Consider the following 20,507-nt stretch of genomic DNA (forward strand, 5'->3'; position numbering starts at 1 on the left):
AACACCGTTGAGTAACATAAACTGTATATTTGTGTTCTTTCAGAAAAGCAACGTCAAGCTTTTAAAAATAGCGGAAATACAAAAGCGCGAGGAAAAATCTATGTTACAAATGTAGTAATTTGGTATCATATTTACTCCTTTATTTTCACCTTTATTTACACAATTTAAATTTTACTGCATTTACTAAAATAAACTTTACATAAACAAGTTTTTTACATCAATACAGGGTGTAACAAAAATGCAGGTCATAACTTAAATCACATTCTGGGACCAAAAATAGTTCGATTGAATCTAACTTACCTTAGTACAAATGTACACATAAAAAAAGTTACAGCCCTTTGAAGTTACAAAATTAAAATCGAATTTTTTGAATATATCGGAAACTATTAGAGATGTTTTATTCAAGATGAACACGTGACATTGTTATGACAGGAACATGTTAAAAAAATAACAGTGAAATTTGTACACCCCATAAAAATTTTATGGGGGTTTGTTCTCTTAAACCCCCCCAAACTTTTGTGTATGTTCCAATTAAGTTTTTATTGTGGTACCATTAGGAACCAATGTGGAACACAATGTTTTTAAAACTTTTTTGCCTCTCGGTGTTTTTTCGATAAGCCAGTTTTTATCGATATGCGGCTTCTTCTTTAATATGTTTACATAAAAAAATTTATGGAGATTTTGTTCCTTTAGACCACCCAAATGTTTGTGTACGTTCCAATTAAATTATTATTGTGCTACCATTAGTTAAGCACAGTGTTTTTAAAACTTTTTTGTCTCTTAGTATGTTTTTGACCTTTTATCGAGATATGGCTTTTTTTTAATCTGTTTCAAAATATACCTAAAAATGTAAATTATAAAATAAATTTTCAGATTGTCAGGTCTCTATAATCGCAGTGGCGCTCAAAATCCCGACAGCCAATATCCCGACAACCAAAATCCCGACGGCCAAAACACCGAAACGCCAGAATCCCGACACGCCAGAATCCCGACAGGCCAAAATCCCGACATGCAACAATCCTCGCATAACTAAAAATTCCGACCACTACAGTTTGAATATTTATTGTTTCCTTTTCAAATGCAGTACCAAATCATATACAGTATTGAAATTGATAAACTAATTACTTACTAATAAGTACGGGTACTAATTATTATTTACTTATTTTAAAAGAAAAAATCATTAACACTTCATTTTATAATGTAAAAGATATACTTACTGAAATGGAAGGTTGTAAGTGACATAATAATATCTATTATATTATGAAAGTAAACTTGAATTCAGGATTTGATTATAATATGTACATATATAATTGGACTATATATTGGCAAAAAGAATAATTTAATTCATATACCCATTTATACAGGGTGGTTCATCTTATTCGCCTCGGTCTCTGTACGGAAAACCACTCGATATTTAAAAAAAAATTTCTTCACAGAAATATACAGGGCCTTTAATACTACAATCTAAAAATAATGTGAAATATACAGGGTGTTCCAAAAAAGAGTGGTATATCAAAGTTATATTTTTTCTTATGGAATGCCCTATATCTGATGACATTACTGAATTGACCTTAAAAAATAAGCTATACTTTCATAAGGTTTCCCTATACCTAAATACAGGGTGTTTTGATTTATTTCGATTTTTATGAAAATGTAAGGTTTTAGAAAAAAATAAATATCTACCAATCTAAGAATCAGTAACAAATTCTTTCTTGGATCTTAATAAAATACTATTTAGGATACTTAAACAGATGCTTACTGCAACAAAATTTCTTACAGGGTGGTCAAAATATGAGATTGTTCTATTAACAAATTCAAGCATTAATAACTTACTTATTTTAAATAGAATACCCTGTATCTTACTAGTCTATCGCGTAGAAAATTTATTTAGCTTTCAATTTGTATTAGTTTCCTATACCTATCTTTTTCCAGGGTGGTCAAAATATTATATTGTTCTATTAACAAATTCAAGCTGTAATAACCTACTTATTTTAAATGGAACACCCTCTATCTTACTAGTCTATCGCGTAGAAAATTTACTTACCTTTCAATTTTTATTAGGGTTTCCTATACCTATCTGACTTCATTTTTCAAATATTTAAAAATTTCCTAATTTGTAAGCTTTAAAAATCAGAATTAGGTACCTATGTCGTGGTTATGTAAAACACATCACCAACACCGGCAATATATTTAACTATCTTAGTCAAGATACTTTTGTTAATAAAATTCACATTTGTATCATTTAATCACACAGAGTGTTCTTATTTTAAATGACATACTCGGTATTCTATTCTTTATAGTGGAAGATATTTAAAATCTATTCAATTCCATGTAAACATTCTCAATACACATATTATTCTGTAAATATAAATTCCCATGATATTCTATAAATACCAATTTTTACATATTTTTGTACAATAGGCTCGTTTTCGTCATAGTAGCCATTGCATTTAATTGTTTGTAATTGCGATTCAAAGATTCAAACAAATAGTGGTGTTCTTAAATTTACTTAATAACCGTCGGTTTAAGATATGGAAAATACTTATACGAAATGAAATATAGGTATTAATTTAAATATCTTCCAAAATACAGCATCTAATATAGGGTATGCCGTTTAATATAAATATAAACATATTATTCAATGTCACATGTAGGCCAAAATCAACTAAAATAATACAACACTCTGTATGATTACATGATATCAATGAAAATTTTAATGACAGTATCTTGTCTAAGTATATTGCCGGTGTTGGTGATGTGTTGTACATAACCACGATATTATTGGTAATTAATTCTAATTTTTAAAGCTTACAAATTAAGAAATCTTTAAATATTTAAAAAATGAAGGAAGATAGGTATATGAAACCCTAATAAGAATTGAAATCTAAATAAATTTTCTACGCGATATACTAGTAAGATACAGGGTGTACCACTTAAAATAAATAAGTTATTACAGCTTGAATTTGTTAATAGAACAATCTAATATTTTGACCACCCTGTAAAAAGATGGGTATAGGAAACCCTAATACAAATTGAAAGCTAAGTAAATTTTCTACGCGATAGACTAGTAAGATACAGGGTGTTCCATTTAAAATAAGTAAGTTATTACAGCTTGAATTTGTTAATAGAACAATCTCCTATTTTGACCACCCTGTAAGAAATTTTGTTGCAGTAAGCATCTGTTTAAGTATCCTAAATAGTCTTTTATTAAGATCCAAGAAAGAATTTGTTACTGATTCTGAGATTCGTAGATATTTATTTTTTTCTAAAACCTTACATTTTCATAAAAATCGAAATAAATCAAAACACCCTGTATTTAGGTATAGGGAACCCTTATGAAAGTATAGTTTATTTTTTAAGGTAAATTCAATAATGTCATCAGATATAGGGCATTCCACAAGAAAAAATATAACTTTGATATACCACTCTTTTTTTGAGCACCCTGTAAAATTCACATTATTTTTGGATTGTAGTATTAATGGTCGTGTATATTTCTGTGAAGAATTTTTTTTTTTTTAATATTAAGTGGTTTTCCGTACAGACACCGAGGCGAATAAGATGAACCACCCTGTGTAATTTACTTGGCAACAACATTTTTGTTTATTTTAGTAGTATTTTGTATTTTGACAACAAAACCCGATTTGGGCTTCGAAACGTTAATAAAATTATTTTTTCAATTTAACTGTGGCTTATCTCCCATCTAAATAGTTAATCATAAAAATGCCACAAGGAAATAGCTTCAGAACAACAATCATAATATAGGTACCCATGTTACAAATTTTATTTAGAAAATTAGTTCATATTAAATGGTAAATCCTTTTGAAAAATAAAAAACAGATGGCCCTAAACAAAAAACAAGAAATAAATGTAATTATATGTTAAAAGAAACTTATCAAAGCTGCCGTGATTCTGGCCTGTCGGAATTTTGGCCTGTCGGGATTCTGGCCTGTCGGGATTTTGGGGTAGACCCCTATAATCGTACTTAACCATATACAAATATGTGGTGGATTCGACAAATATTCAAAATATCTCGATAAACACTGGCTTATCGAAAAAGTACTAAGAGGCAAAAAAGTTTTAAAAACATTGTGTTTAACTAATGGCATCAAAATAATAATTTAACTGGAAGTTACACAAAAGTTTGGGGGGTTTAAGGGAACAAAAACCCCATAAAATTTATATGGGGTGCACAATTTTTTTAAGATGCTCCTGCCATAAGAATGCCAAAGGTCTATTTTCAATACAAAATCTATATCTAATAGTTTTCGATATATTGTAAAAAATCGATTTTCATTTTGTATACCTTCAAAGGGCTGTAACTTTTTTATGTGCACATTTTTGTACTAAGGTTAGGTTCAATCTAACTATTTTTGGTCCCAGAATATGCGATTTAATTTATGACCTGCATTTTTGTTACACCGTGTATATTTGAACAAAGTATCCGTTTCACTTTCAAGTTAACACGTTGTGAGCTCTCTTATCGGAAAAAAATAATAGGATATCTTACCGAGCGAAATGCGGTGACCCAGCGAGGCCATTTTCATCTATCGGAATAAAAATACTAAGTGAAAAGTGCAATAACAACAAACGATGACTTATAGCCTTCTACCAGCTACGCCAACAGAAATAGCGTTAAGCGTTAGCGTTAACTCATAATATAAACCAAGCATTATTTCAAGAGAAATATGCAAGGTCACAATACGAACAGATATTGTATGCCCAATGGCAGAAAGCTAAAAAAATGACCAGCAAGAGTGAACTTATCATGTTTATTTTTTATTAAAGATAAATATAATAATTACACTTTTATAAAAAAGAACTTTTTTATAATAAAACGTTTTTATTATTTATAGGAGAGAATATAAAATAATTTGACGATATAAAATACTTAAAATTCCAAAAATTACACTATAATAAAAAAGTACTTTTTATAATAACACGGTTTTGTTATATACAGGACACAAAATGTTTCGAAAGAATAAAATATGAATTTTTATTAGGTGTATTAACTGTTAAAATTATAATTCCAAAAATTACACTAGTATAAAAAAGTACTTTTTATAATACCATTGTTGTTTAAAATGGTATATACAGGGTGCGCCAAACCTCTGGTCTTCTTTGATTACGGCTAAACTATGAGATATACAAAAAAATGTTTATAACAAAACTAATGTGTATCAAAGAGGTCTATAATTTAAAATTATTTTCAATTATACAGGGTGAGTCAGAACGACGGTATGAACCAAAGTTTTATTTTTTTAAATGGAACACCCTGTATATTAAATCATTTTTGAATATATTATTTAAAAATATGAAAAATTTGTATAAGGTCTTATAGGCCTAAAGTTAATAATTTTCGAAATATTTACATTTTTATTGAGAAAAATGGTAATATTTATAGGGTTGTGGATTATGTTTCCAAGGAAATAAAAATTTAGGTGATAGGTCTAAGTTTTTGAAATATAGTGTTATTTTTAAATAATTTAATATTTTTTACTTTTTGCCATAAAATATACAGTGTGATCACTATTTGCAAATACAAAATTTTCTCATTTTTTTTAAATGGGACACTCTGTATATTAATTTTGCGTTTTGTAGTAAATATTACAACCTTTCTTTTGATATAATGTTGTATGTACCTAGCATGTTTCGTTTTGTAGATATTTTAAAAAAACTATAGATTTTACGTTTTTTTTGGATTATACGTGGATTTTTTATTTAAAAACTTTTTTGCAAAAAAAATAATTATAATCTGGTTTTAGAAACATACACTAAAATATAAAATATGAAAATAAAAACGTAATTAAAGATTAAAATAAATCGTATGCTAGTACAATTCAATTGAATTTAATAACTTTAAATTATTTTACAAAAAATATTTTACCATATTAATGAATGCATAAATTAGTTACTAAATTAAATAAACAACCAAATTTTAAATCAACCGTAGTAATTTTTCTACTACAGCAACTTTACTGTACCAAATTAATTGTTAGTTAAATTGTATTTAGTTAAACTTTTAATTTACCTTTTAAATTTACTTACATACATCTTGAGAATATAAAAATTATTATAAAGTATGCTTTGAAACAAATAAATGTTAAATGTATCAGCCAAATTATTTATTAATATAAATAGTATTTACTGGTGTCACAAAAGCTGGTAATACTTTTGTAGTTGAAATTTTTGTAACAATTTTTTATATTTTAAATTTTAATTTTTTAACCGAAAAATTTTTGGATATGACATTTGTTTTGGGCGAAACCATTAGAAATTATTACCAGCTTTTGTGACACGAGTAGGTACATAGATACTATTTACTTCTTAATATACTTCCATAACGTTCATTTGTTTCAAAGCATACTTTATACGTTCTCAAGATGTATGTACTTTGTAAATTAAAAAGTTATTAACTGATCTTACTCGTAAATACAATATAACTAACAATTAATTTGGTACAGGAAAGTTACTGCGGTAGAAGAATTACTACGATTGATTTAAAATTTGGTTGTTTATTTAATTTAGTAACTAATTTATGTATTCATTAATATGGTAAAATAATTTTTTGTAAAATAATTTAAAGTTATTAAATTCAATTGAATTGTACTAGCATACGATTTATTTTAATCTTTAATTACGTTTTTATTTTCATATTTTATATTTTAGTGTATGTTTCTAAAACCAGATTATAATTATTTTATTTGCAAAAAATTTTTTAAATAAAAAATCCGCAAAAACGTAAATTCTATAGTTTTTTTTAAATATCTACAAAACGAAACATGCTAGGTACATACAACCTTATACCAAAAGAAAGGTTGTAATATTTACTACAAAACGCAAAACTAATATACAGGGTGTCCCATTTAAAAATAATGAGAAAATTTTGTATTTGCAAATAGTGATCACACTGTATATTTTATGGCTAAAAGTAAAAAATATTAAATTATTTAAAAATAACATTATATTTTAAAAACTTTGACCTATCACCTAAATTTTTATTTCCTTGGAAACATAATCCACAACCCTATAAATATTACCATTTTTCTCAATAAAAATGTAAATATTTCGAAAATTATTAACTTTAGGCCTATAAGACCTTATACAAATTTTTCATATTTTTAAATAATATATTCAAAAGTGATTTAATATACAGGGTGTTCCATTTAAAAAAATACAACTTTGGTTCATACCGTCGTTCTGACTCACCCTGTATAATTGAAAATAATTTTCAATTATAGACCCCTTTGATACACATTAGTTTTGTTATAGACATTTTTTTGTATATCTCATAGTTTAGCCGTAATCAAAGAAGACCAGAGGTTTGGCGCACCCTGTATAATGTTTATATATCATAATTAACTTATAAAATATGAATTAATTTTAAGTATATCAACTTTTAATTATTTATTAAAAAAAATAAAAAAAGATACACAACAGCCGTGTTCGAACTAGGGAACTCTCGATCTGCAGTCTAATGCCCCACCATCAATTTGCAGATATCGATTTATTAACGTACTTTAAAATATCATTGCATTAGTCACATTTTTAAAATAGTTTGAAATAAAAAAACTGATTTATCCATACAGGGTGATTGATTAGTGGGGTAAAGCTCCGTAGAGCCGTTATAGTAATAGATAGCAATAAAAGTTAATAACAAAAATTGTAGCCAACTTGGATTACAGATTGATAATCAATAATCGTAAATTGTCAGTTTTAGACAATTCAGTCATGGCTTACCTAAAATTTGGATAGATTTATACCAGTAATTAATAATTTGCTCTGAAAAATGAAAATACAGTGAAACCTCGATAACTCGGATTGATCGGGACCGCGTCCGATCCAGGTTATCGAAAATCCGGGTTAGCCGGAGAGCATGGTAAAAATTAATAAAATACGGTATACTTATAGATAAAGTCCGTTATAATTGAAATAACATGAAATATATGTGCACAGTACACATATAACTTACCTATAGTTTTATAGAGTATAGTATAGACCAGGGGTTCCCAATCTGTGGTACATGTACCACTAGTGGTACATCTCATTATTTGGGGTGGTACACAAAATACAAAAACACAGCAAAAATCCAGCATATTCGTAGTTAGATTACCTAGATCGATAGGTATTTCAGTTAGGTGGTACCAAGAATAATTTTAAAAGAATTTTGTGGTACATGACTCAAAAACATTGAAAACCGCTGGTATAGACAGTATATTGTTCATTTCTAGGTAAAAAACTCAGTCAGTTTCGGTTGTGTCAATTTCGTCTGCCATGGGAACGATGTTATGTTATTTAAGAACAGTGGGTCTTTCATTATTTAAAAGACCATTGTTTTGAAAAGAATTTTTTAAAAGACAGTTGGAAATAAATAAAGGAATAACAGGTGCCTGTTGTTTGCGGACAACCACCTAAGATATGCAGACGATGTAGTAGTCATAGCATCAAGTTTTGAAGAACTACAAACCATGCTAACCGAACTAGCAAATGAATCCGATCAAATAGGTCTAAAAATGAATTTTGCCAAAACAAAAACAATGACAAACACACAAGACAAAAGAAACGTAATACTAAACGACACCACAATAGAAGCGGTTAATGATTATATATATTTGGGACAGATTATAAAAATAAATAAGGAAAACCAAACAGCGGAGGTAAAAAGAAGGGTCAGATTAGCCTGGGCAGGATTTGGAAAATTAAAATGGGTCCTAAAGAATAAAAAAATACAACAATACTTAAAAACAAGAGTGTTTGACCAGTGCATACTCCCAATTCTCACATACGCATGCCAAACATGGAACTTGACCAAGGCAAACATGTATAAAATAATAAAGACACAAAGAGCCATGGAGAGAGCAATGTTAGGAGTAAAATTGACAGACAAAAGGCAAAACAACTGGGTCAGAAATAGAACAAAAGTCAAAGACGCAGGTCAACATATAACCAGGCTAAAATGGAGCTTCGCAGGTCATAACGCTAGACAAACGGACAATAGGTGGAATAGCACGATACAACAATGGAGACCATGGACAGGAAAGAGAGCAAGAGGACGACCCCAGATGAGATGGGGAGACGACAGTAAAAAGATAGGAGGAACGCACTGGAAACAGAAAGCACTAAACAGAAGCGAATGGAGGAAACTGGGGGAAGCCTATGTTCAGAATTGGACGAATTAAAGGGCAAAAGAAGAAGAAGAAGAAGTTGTTTGCGATAGCCCGAGCTAATGAAAGTCGCTCTGCCGCCGCCGCCGCCGTGTGCCATGAGTCATTTTTATTATCGTATAATTCAAATTACACAACTACCCATTAGCTCTCAAATATTATATTATGGTCGAAGCGAAGTTTTATCAATGAAACTCGATATTTTCAAGACATTCCAGAAGCGGCTAAAAATAAAACGTTTTAACATAATACATACATTTTTATTGTTCAAATGTTTGTCTGATGAAAATCGGTCCGGATTAGCCGGACTTCCGGGTTATCGGGGGCCGAGTTATCGAGGTTCCACTGTATATCGAAAACTAATCAATTTGGACATAAGGAATGTTATATAAAAAATTAAAGTACGGTAATAGTACTTTTCGATAGTACATAATATAAAATACAGGGTGTTTCATTTAAAATTACTGAGAAAATAATGTACTTGCGTTTTGACTCACCCTGCATTCAATATAAAGAAAATTAGCAATATCGATCATTTATGAAAATTTTGACAATAAACAAAAAAATCTGGCATCAACAAACGATTGCCGTTGTGCTTATTTATATTTATATAGGGAGTTCAACTTGTTAAGATTTTCATAAAAATTAGTTATGACTTTGTAAATACCCTGTATAACATACTAAACCTTTATATTTTTATAATGGAGAAGTTAAGAAGATTTCGAATATAAAATAAAATACAGGGTGCTCCATTAAAAAAACATAACTTTGATCTGCCACTATGTTATCGTACATCCTGTAACATTCTATCTAATTTTCTACTATGAATTTCTGCGTTAGCTACAATTTTTGTTATTTACTTTTATCGCTATTTATTACTATAACGGATCTACGGAGATTTACCCCACTAATCAATCACTCTGTATAATAGCAGTTAAATATTGCATTGTTAGCTAATTCTAAGCTATTCTGAAAATTTCAGGTACCTAGATAGCCTAGAACTATTTTTAAAATGGATTACAAAATTTGCGGAGTACGTAACACCAACCAAGCCAAGTATATAAAAGGTTTTAATAATGCAGTCTTGTCGAAAGCTAAGAGTTAAGATTATACTTACGGCTTCTCGTATTTAGCTGAGACTTCTCGATGTCTTGACTGCTGATTATGCGAATGACTTTGGGCTCCAAGATATTGTGGCCACTAGGTCTACGCCAGTAAGACATGGCCAGTAACTGACCCATCTTTTCTAAATCCGCATTGGTATCCTTTTATGTTTTATTATGAGAACTGATTTATTTTTATATCTTTCACTAATATTTCGTATACAATACCTATTAATGTTAATAATGTTAATAATGCTATTCCCACGTAATTTGCACAGTCTTCTTTGTTACTATTTTTGTTACCTTCGTTTTGTTTTGTCACCTTCTTTGTTACCTTTTTTGTACATTGGTATCAGCATTGCATTGATGCATAGTGAAGACATTTCCTGTGCCTCCCATATTAGGTTTATTACCCCGAAATAAATTCAATAATTAATATAGTAATATTAAGCCATTCTTTATTCCAGCTAATATTTATTCATTGATTATTAAAATACAAAGCCGAAATCTTTATTCCTAATAATCCGGATTGCCTTTGCAGCAGCACGCGGTTAATCTCACAATGTGGAAAATAAACTCAAATTTTATTATGAAGGAATAAAATGAGGAAATGCATAATCTAGGTCATAAATTTTTTAAAGTTGGAGAACGCGGTTTTGATTTAAGTACCGCGATTTACCAAAGAATTACCAAATAATTCGCTCTGGAATTTATGTAAACTTTTCCTAAGAAATATATTATTAGACAAGGCGAAAACGGCGGGTTAGTTGGAAAAAATATTCCAATGAGATTTTTTTGCATAATTACATTCGTGAGACATCCCAGAATAAGCTTCAAGAAGTCGCCCACGTGAAAAGTGGGCCACATTTTTTTTAACAATTTTTTTAATCAAATTGCAAAAATCAATATTTTTGGCGCGGAAATTCTTTTTTTAGGTTTTTTGGACCAGAAAGTGACTAAATCAAGGGCCGGCGTAGCGAAGTGGTAGCGTGCTTGGCTCGCGTGTCGGTGGTCCGGAGTTCAAATCCTACCGCCGGCAAGAACAACTAGACATTTTTAAAATGTTTATAGGCCCCAGGTCGACTCAGCCTGAATAAAATGAGTACCTTGGGTAAAACCAGGGGTAATAATAGGCGGTTGAAGCGTAGCACTGGCCCTGTTACCTTCCTTGTATACCGTATTAGGCCCTAGACATAGCAGACTACCCTGCTATACTCCCAAAGCCACAGTGGTATAAAACGGGAGACTATTATAAGTGACTAAATCAAAGTTTAATGCCCACTCCCCCCCCCCCCCCTACAAGATCCCAAAGAAATTTTTGTCATTATTTTATTACTAAGTGTTATTTTTAAGTAATAATATTGAGCGCCATGCACGTGGTAGCCGGCCGTAAATGCTGAGTGCGAGAGAGATGCCACTCCGGCAGTCCAATAGGGATGTTCACAAAAAATTAAAAAGTCATTTCAAACATGTCAAACGATTAAGAAACACCTTAGGAATAATTGTCCAAAATTTCAACAAAATTGAAAAAGCCTTTCTATAAAAAATCTTTATTAGAAATCTAGCATTATTTTAAATTTCAAGAATGCTTCTCTATTGGCCTGACGTCACTAGTTGCATACCCCAAGCGCGCGCCATTCTCATAGTGTTACTGTTTACCTGTTTGACGTTTCAGGTCATTTTATTTTGTTCTCTTCTTGTTTTATCAGGGTTAAAGTGGAGTTTTATAGTGAATTTGTTTAGTTTAAAGTGGATAGACTGTTTGTAGACATATTTTGGGTTTTACAAAAATAAGCAAATAAAAGGGAAGAAGGTTTTCAGAAAGCCGATTCGTATAAACTACCGACTGTAGTGTAGATGTAACAATGGTGTATGATTTATTGGCATCTTGTAAAAAAATAAATCTACCACAGCTTTACTGAGTGTATATTCCATATAATTTTCCATATCTTCTTTAAGCTAAAAAATAAATGCTTAATACTCCACAAAAAAAAATAGAGAAAGTTGTATGCATGCATTGTACGCATGCATATTGTATACATACATTGGCTGGTTATTACTTTACCTTGGTTAGGTGTATTAAAAATATTTTTATTCTTCTTCATGTGCCTTGTCCGTTGTGGACGTTGGCTATCATCATGGCAATTTTAATTTCATTTGAGGCGTTTTGTGAATAACTCGATCGATTTTTGTCCAAATCATTGGCGTAAGTTTTTAAGTCATGAGTGTCTTTTCTTCCGGGTCCGCGTTTGCTCTCTATTTTACCTTGCGTTATCAGTTGGAGTATACGATATTTATCATGCCTCATGATATGACCGAAATATTTAAGATTTCGTTTCTTAATTGTAAAAGAGATTTCTTTTTCTTTTCCCATTCGACGCAATACCTGTACGTTGGTGTGGGTCGCCCAGGATATTTTGAGGATACGTGGGTACACCCACATCTCGAATGCCTCTAGCTTTTTCATTAATGTTTCCATTATTGTCCAGGTCTCTGCGCCATATAGCAAGACCGGAAATAATAACATTTTAGCAGCCGCATTTTTAGTGGGAGAGATATTATGTCGCAATGGGTGAAAATATTTCTCATGCATGTTGTTAAATGTTGCTATGTCCTTTTCAACTCTAGATCTTATTTCGGTTGTTTCGTATTTCGAGTTGACAACTGTTCCAAGGTAAAAAATATTTTTGAACTTGGGTATTATACATTTTCATTTCAACCAATCTTTTCACTAGAGATTTCTTTTTCTTTTCCCATTCGACGCAATACCTGTACGTTGGTGTGGGTCGCCCAGGATATTTTGAGGATACGTGGGTACACCCACATCTCGAATGCCTCTAGCTTTTTCATTAATGTTTCCATTATTGTCCAGGTCTCTGCGCCATATAGCAAGACCGGAAATAATAACATTTTAGCAGCCGCATTTTTAGTGGGAGAGATATTATGTCGCAATGGGTGAAAATATTTCTCATGCATGTTGTTAAATGTTGCTATGTCCTTTTCAACTCTAGATCTTATTTCGGTTGTTTCGTATTTCGAGTTGACAACTGTTCCAAGGTAAAAAATATTTTTGAACTTGGGTATTATACATTTTCATTTCAACCAATCTTTTCACTAAATTATTAATGATTTTAATATAATATAAAGTCATACCTACATCCACATGTAGTTATTTCAAGGTTTACTTTTACTGTATGTATTATTAGAATCCCGTTTTTAGGAATATCCCAGTTTAAGGAATACAAATTTGAGGTCCCGAAATGTTTCATTTACTCTTTAAGGGGGTAGGTGCAAAATCTTGGTCCAATGCTATTTAAATTGATTCATTTTTTTCGAATCCTGAGAAAACTAATAAGTATTTTTGAAAAATGTAAATGCAGAAAGAACAATTACATTATTACCAAGGGCCGAAAGTCTCTGGAAAACTTCTATAATGTTTATTTTATTAAGTTAGTTCTTTAAGTTAGTTATTTTAAGTTCTAGCTGCAACAAACCATTCCTTTTTCTGTTTTAAATTGGCTGGAACGGTAATAAAAATCTTGTCAGAACTGTTTTTTGATGTATTTACACACCCAGGAACAAAACACCACTTATTTGGCTTTATTTTTAATAATTAAATACGTAAAAAACTGCGCACATTCAAATACACTGAGTAAATAAGTATACAAAACTAGTCGTCGATCAAAGACGTTACGACTGCTGACGTCACAGAGCGTAGCCTCGCTGCAGGGTACCGTTTTTCTAGTCTCCAAGAAAATCAACATTATGAACTCATTTATCTTAAAAAATATACATTTTTAAACAATTTTATGATTGTTAAGTTTTTATATGCCTTGTAATCTATTGAATTTAACTATATTTAAAAATTAGTGAACATCCCTCTTGTGCATCTGACTTGCACTCACATTTATGGCCACCTACCACGTGCATGGCGCTCAATATGATTACTTAAAAATAACAGCTTAGTAATAAAATAATGACAAAAATTTCTTCGGGATCTTGTAGGAGAGGTATTAAACTTTGATTTAGTCACTTTCTGACTTTCATAATAATAACTTTTAACCGAGTTATTAAGCCTTGAAAATCGTCATTTTTCGTTTTATTCAATTTTAAATTGCTTATAACTCGAAAACGATCAACTTTAGAGAAAAATTATAACAGACTTTTTTATTCAGAATGGTCCAAAAAATCTACAAAAAAATTGTTCGGTCCAAAAATATTGATTTTTGCAATTTGATTAAAAAAAAATTGTTAAAAAAATTTGGCTCACTTTTCACGTGGGCGACTTCTTGAACCTTATTCTGGGATGTCTCACGAATGTAATTATGCAAAAAAAGCTCATGGGAATATTTTTCCCAACGAACCCGCCGTTTTCTCCTTGTCTATATGTAAAAGCAATACTAACAGTATATTACTGATACGAATTATTAGTGTTAATAAACACAATATTAGTGTTAATAATAGTTTTACGTACCTGGGATCGGTATTACAGAGTAATGGAGAAATAGATGGAGATGCATGCAGTAGAATTAGGGCTGGATGGATAAAGTGGAAGGAAGCGAGTGGTGTGCTGTGTAACAGAAAAGTTCCAATGAAGCTGAAAGGAAAATTCTATAAAACAGCCATAAGACCGGCTATGATGTACGGAACTGAATGTTAGGCAGTGAAAACGAAAGAGGAACAACGAATGCATGTGGCGGAGGTGAGAATGCTTGGATGGATGAGTGGAGTGACAAGAAAGGATAAAATTAAAAATGAGTATATTAGGGGAAGTCTAGGTGTGGCACCAATTGATGCCAAAATGAGAGAGCATAGGTTGAGATGGTTTGGTCATGTTCAACGTCGAGAAGTTAATTATCCAATACAAAGAGTAGCTGAAGTGCATATTCTGGAAAGAGTATGAGAGGAAGACCAAAGGAGACATGGGGGGAGACGATTAGGCAGGACATGGTAAAGGGGATTAATACTGATATGACCCAGGATAGATTTGTGTGAAGAAATGCAATTAGGGAAGCCGACTCCGCATAGGGATAAGGCAAAGAGAATGATTAATATCAATTAAACAATTACGCCAGACAAATAGAGCAAAAATAGAATATTACCTCCGAATTCTGTCCTACTGCATGGATTTTAATGATATATTGGGAATAGCCTCTACTTATCTCCTAATTCAAAGTCTACACTATGCCGATGTGCACTTGTTATTTTTTAGGGGTGAAAACTACCCCTTATTGCCAAAATTTAATGAAACTAGTCACGTAAATCAAAGTACTTTTTAGGTTTCAGTAGCATTTGATGAAGTTAAATTAAAAGTATTTTTTATATTTTGAGAGTAAGGGTGCAAATATTTTACGGCTATGCTTTTTCTCATGAGAATCTTTCAGTGCGTCACAGTTTTTCGATTTCTTTCTAACGCATTAAATTGCATGTGACAGAAAAAAACGCACGTCGGTGATTACATTTCGTCGGTGATATTTATAACATTTATTCTAGTTGTCAATAGATGGCGCTATAATCGAAAAAATTATATAATTATATAATATATCTACGAATATAATCTGTACAATTTATAAGACTATACAAATCAAAGAAAATACCATTTTATAAATGCAATAAACAAAATTGATTTGATTTTATGCCAAATTGCAAATAAAATGTGACAACTGTCAGATTTAACTAAAATGTCATGTCACTAAAATGTATATTATCACGGACTTACCTTTTTTTCTATCATTTGTGATGCCCTGAAAAATGCTCATGAAAAGAAGCATATTTCTAATTTTTCTGTCTTTACACAGCAAATTACGTGTTGTAAAATTCTCACTGGTATGAATATGTAAACATTACTTGACAATGTCATGATGAACTTTAAAGAGATGGCTTTTGAATGTTCTTTGATAACTGCTTCTTGCTTAAATTATTAATTCAGTTAATTAATATTATAATTTTTTTTTACTCTGTATATAGTGATTGTAATAATTTATATACTATACAACAAAAACTAATACTCAATCGAGAAAAGAAGAAAAGTGATAAAGTGATTTTTTAATAATATATTGTTACTATGCAACGCTTAAAATTTTGAACATCTTTAACAAAATTCTTGGATCGCAGAATATATCCTGGTGTATTCTCTGCTTGGATCTTCCCTAAATAATAAACAATAAATAACTTTTTATTAAGTTCACGTATTAAATCAAATATATGTACTATAAATATTATTTAATCAATAACTCAAAATATTCCCGATGCCATGTCAAATATTTAAAATTGTCACTGTCTTGTCACCATGTTCTATTCGACTCAGTACGTTGTATGACAAAGATAGGGAATGTTCGATTTGGAAAATATCACCACGGATATGGTGTTCATTTTTTTCGAATCCTGAAAAAACTAATAAATATTTAAAAAAATTAATGAAAGACAAACTTATTATCGAGGGCCGAAAGTCCCTTAGAATAAATAAAAAGTTACTTTTGAATGAGATATTTGAAGTTTAAAATCACACTACATTTTCTCTTAGTTGTTCACCCTTGTAACTTATTAAAATAAACATTATAAAAGATTTCAGCGACTTTTCGCCCTCGGCAATAACTTAATCTTTTATTGTGCGCTTAAATTTTTAAAAAATATTTATTAGTTTTCTCAGGATTCGACAAAAATGAATCCCATTTAAATAGCATTGGAGGCAAAACTATGTACCGATCCCCTATGTACTCCCTTAAGACGTTGTTTTTGGTCGACTAAATAAATTAACCGATATAAACTACTCCACCACCACCAAATTTGATAATCAATTGTGTAAAAAAGTGATACATTATAGTTTTTAAGGTACCAAGGGTATTATAAGGATAATAACGCTTGAGGTCAATGGTGTATAGACCAAGGGCCTTTGGCCTGAGGTATACACGTTGACTAAATTATTCTTTATATGCAAAAATTTGAATAAATTTTGAATTAATTAGTTTTCAAATAAGTACATTTACCAGAAATATTCGTAACGTAATTGTGGTAACCATAGTTTTACTTAGAGTTTTATTTGTCAACTTGACAGTATTTAACTCGTTATTTAAATTTAATAGGCCCTAGGGCGTTATTTTTCAATAAATGCCCTTGGGCGTTATATCGTACTTAATAGACTTCGAAATAATGTCATAATTTGTTAAATAATAGACCAGTCAGACATAATAGTGTAGTGCTTTGCATCAGCAGCTATAACAAGTGAGTAGTCGGTATACCGAGATTCCACTCTTTTTGCTCCAAATTTCGTATATGCTTCAAAATTTAAAAAAAGTTGTTGAGTTTTTTTTACAATAACTCCGTTCGTTTAAATGGTAGGTACCAATATTTAAAGGGGTCTAAAACTATTTTAAAGTAAATTTGCGGAACTATAAAACCATACTAATCAGATATATTAAAAATTTTTGGTTTTTAAAATATAAAGTTTTAAAGTGCCCAAGAAATGTGATACTCGCGCTACCAACCTAACTTAAAGTTGTGATATCTCTGACAATTTTTATCCTACAGTACTGAAAAGCCAACATATTTTTTCTTAAAAAAAAATATATTTTTGTACTGTATCATTTTTTTCGTGTCATATCATTTTTGAGTTACATGGAGAAAAAGGCAAATTTTTAAGAAAATTTCCAATCCAAATTTTTGAATATAGAAATAACACTCTAATAAAAGGTAATGTAGAAGAAAAACGATGCATTTAAATTCTGGTGGATGAGGAGTTAAATATACTTCTCATTTGTTCTTAAAATGCATTAGTCATCAATTTTTTGTACCATTTATCTCGCTTAGTTTGAACGTAATCGACATTTAACACTGCTCATTTTTAAGTTTTTTTAGCACTACAAAGGATAGTCGTAGCATTATACCCCTAAAAGCGACCATTTCTCGTTTATCCAAGTGGAATACACCGATTTCAGCATGCACAAAAAAATATTTTTTCACCTACTATATCTTTTTTTGAATTATAACTAAAAGATTTATGAAGAAACGAATCTTTAATTTTTCACAAGCTACAAAAATGTTTTACATAGGTTTTTTCATAACCGGAGCAAAAACTGTAATTTTTCAATGAAAATATCAAATTTTTAACTACGAATAATTCAAAAGTATTAAGTATAAAAAAAATTATAGAATACTTTTTACTTAGAATTAGGTCCTCTAGTCACACCGATTTCCACTCCGCGAAGGGGTGGGAACCACCGCCAAGATAAAAGCGGGTCAGTATATACAGTAGACGTTGTTTCTTGAGCTATTCGCTACTAAATGTGAAAATAGCAAATAAATTGATGCAGTGCGATGGAATTCTGAGCCAAATACCCTCATTTACTCCACTAAATTATCCCGTGTAAGAATATTATTTATCTCAATATTATTATTACATGACTGTGTAATCTACATTGATTTTATTAGCCAATTGTTGTTGTTTTAAGCTCTGACATAATTTCTTTAATCATGTTTGTAAAACGCCTTGAAGCGTGGAACTTGACCTCGTAATTCATTTATAACAACAATCAACAGACAGGGTAGTAGGTAAAAAGTGGGCCAGAGGTCCTAACGCTTCAAGTCGGTACAATTACTAGTATGAGTACAATTACTATTCTAAAATTATATCTAATTAGCTAATAATTTCTCTTTTGTTGCAGGTATCCAAAACGGAATCACCAACTATGCTCGAACGCAAGATGTACCCTAACAATTTGGATCTGCTACATACTACCCTTATTTCTCTGCATTCCTGCATACTACATCTTTGACATATCCACTATTGTTTTAAAAGAAAATGATCAGAACGTTACCTTATATCACACTGATCTAAAAGAAGATGTAAAGAAAAATAAAACACTTCTTAAAATTAATTTTTGGTTATTTGCAGTTTTAATAAAATTACTACCCTGCTTTATATTAACAATAATAAGCCTATGGTTAATCAAAACCTTATTCGACGCTAAAAAGAGAAGGCAGGTTCTTAGAGGATATGATTGTTTCCCTCTGACTGTAGATGGGAAAGAAATGAAAAGAAAAGGCAACAAAGCAGAGAGGCGATCAGATCGAACAACGAAGATGTTAGTAGCAGTTCTCTTACTGTTTCTCATCACTGAATTTCCGCAAGGGATATTTGCCTTGCTTATTGGTATCAAAGGCCATGATTTATTTCTTCAGTGCTACCAACAGTATGGAGAAATTATGGATATCATGGCTCTCACCAACGGATCCATAAACTTTATTTTATACTGTTGTATGAACAGAATGTTCAGAATGACGTTTAATCAATTATTTAGACCAAAAATTTTAAACAGGTTGGCTGGTAACACGTCAGATGTGCCCACGACGTAAGTATTTGTTTGTATAGGAAATTATTTAAATTGTAAACTTGAACCAATGTCTGACGATGACTGAGTCTTCCTTGGTTTACTTTATTTCTGATAGGTGCATATGAAGGGTACAAGGAAAAAACCGGCTAAGTCAGAGATTATCAATTTTAAGGTATTGGATGTTTTAACTTTTAGTCCGTTGTATCTTTGTTGCTAGCGTGAGTCTTAGATTTCTAACAACAAATCTATAAAATAAGGTATATTTTTCACATTTTGCGAATAGTTTATCTTTGCTATAATAATTCCAGCCCTGGAAATCCAGCATTGTATTTTAAAGGGTAGTGACTTAGCCGCTTTTTCCCTTGTTCAATAAAAAAAATTGCTTTATAGTAATTTTTTAATTCTCCAGATTGAAGAAAATAAAATAACATTCTGTTTATGTGGCGTTCTTATGACTGACCGTCTGATTGATATCGAAATAAGGAAGCCGTCACGTTTTACGTTTTGGACTTAGCTTGTTGTTTTCCTGTACCGCGTGGACTTAGCTTATTTTTCTCGTGTATGGGCATATATTTAGGGGCTTTTTCTCGTGACTTGACTTGTTATTGCCTTGTTTAAAGGTTTCAGAAGATGCAAACTGGAATTTACTACAAGATGGCGTAAAAAATGCAATTTCTACAAAAATGGACTTAGCCGGTTTTTCCCGTGTACCCTTCATATATTAAAGATTAGAAGGAAATCTTAACCATTTCTCATTATTTGGAAAATTTCTAGGATTATCTGATGCCAAAAATGAATCAGCTATTTCCAAACAGAAATTATTTGTCGTCCCAACAGGATGAAATTATTTTTCGTCCCAACAGGATGGGATGGGACTCCCCACAATATAGACCACTCATCAGCGGTAAAAAACT

At 30.9% G+C, this 20,507-nt stretch overlaps 1 protein-coding gene across 5 annotated transcripts in view; it reads left to right on the plus strand.

Moving 5' to 3' along the window:
• The window catches only part of LOC114333678 (G-protein coupled receptor dmsr-1), a 1,080,003-nt gene that overhangs the window by 1,040,046 nt on the left and 19,450 nt on the right, over nt 1-20,507 (plus strand). For all 5 annotated transcript variants that reach the window (XM_050649885.1, XM_050649888.1, XM_050649886.1 and 2 more), the window contains one exon: nt 18,925-19,611. In XM_050649885.1, the coding sequence (XP_050505842.1) occupies nt 18,925-19,611 (687 nt within the window). The remainder of the gene's footprint in view (nt 1-18,924; nt 19,612-20,507) is intronic.

Source organism: Diabrotica virgifera, chromosome 4 (genome assembly GCF_917563875.1).
Source record: "Diabrotica virgifera virgifera chromosome 4, PGI_DIABVI_V3a".
NCBI lineage: Eukaryota > Metazoa > Arthropoda > Insecta > Coleoptera > Chrysomelidae > Diabrotica > Diabrotica virgifera.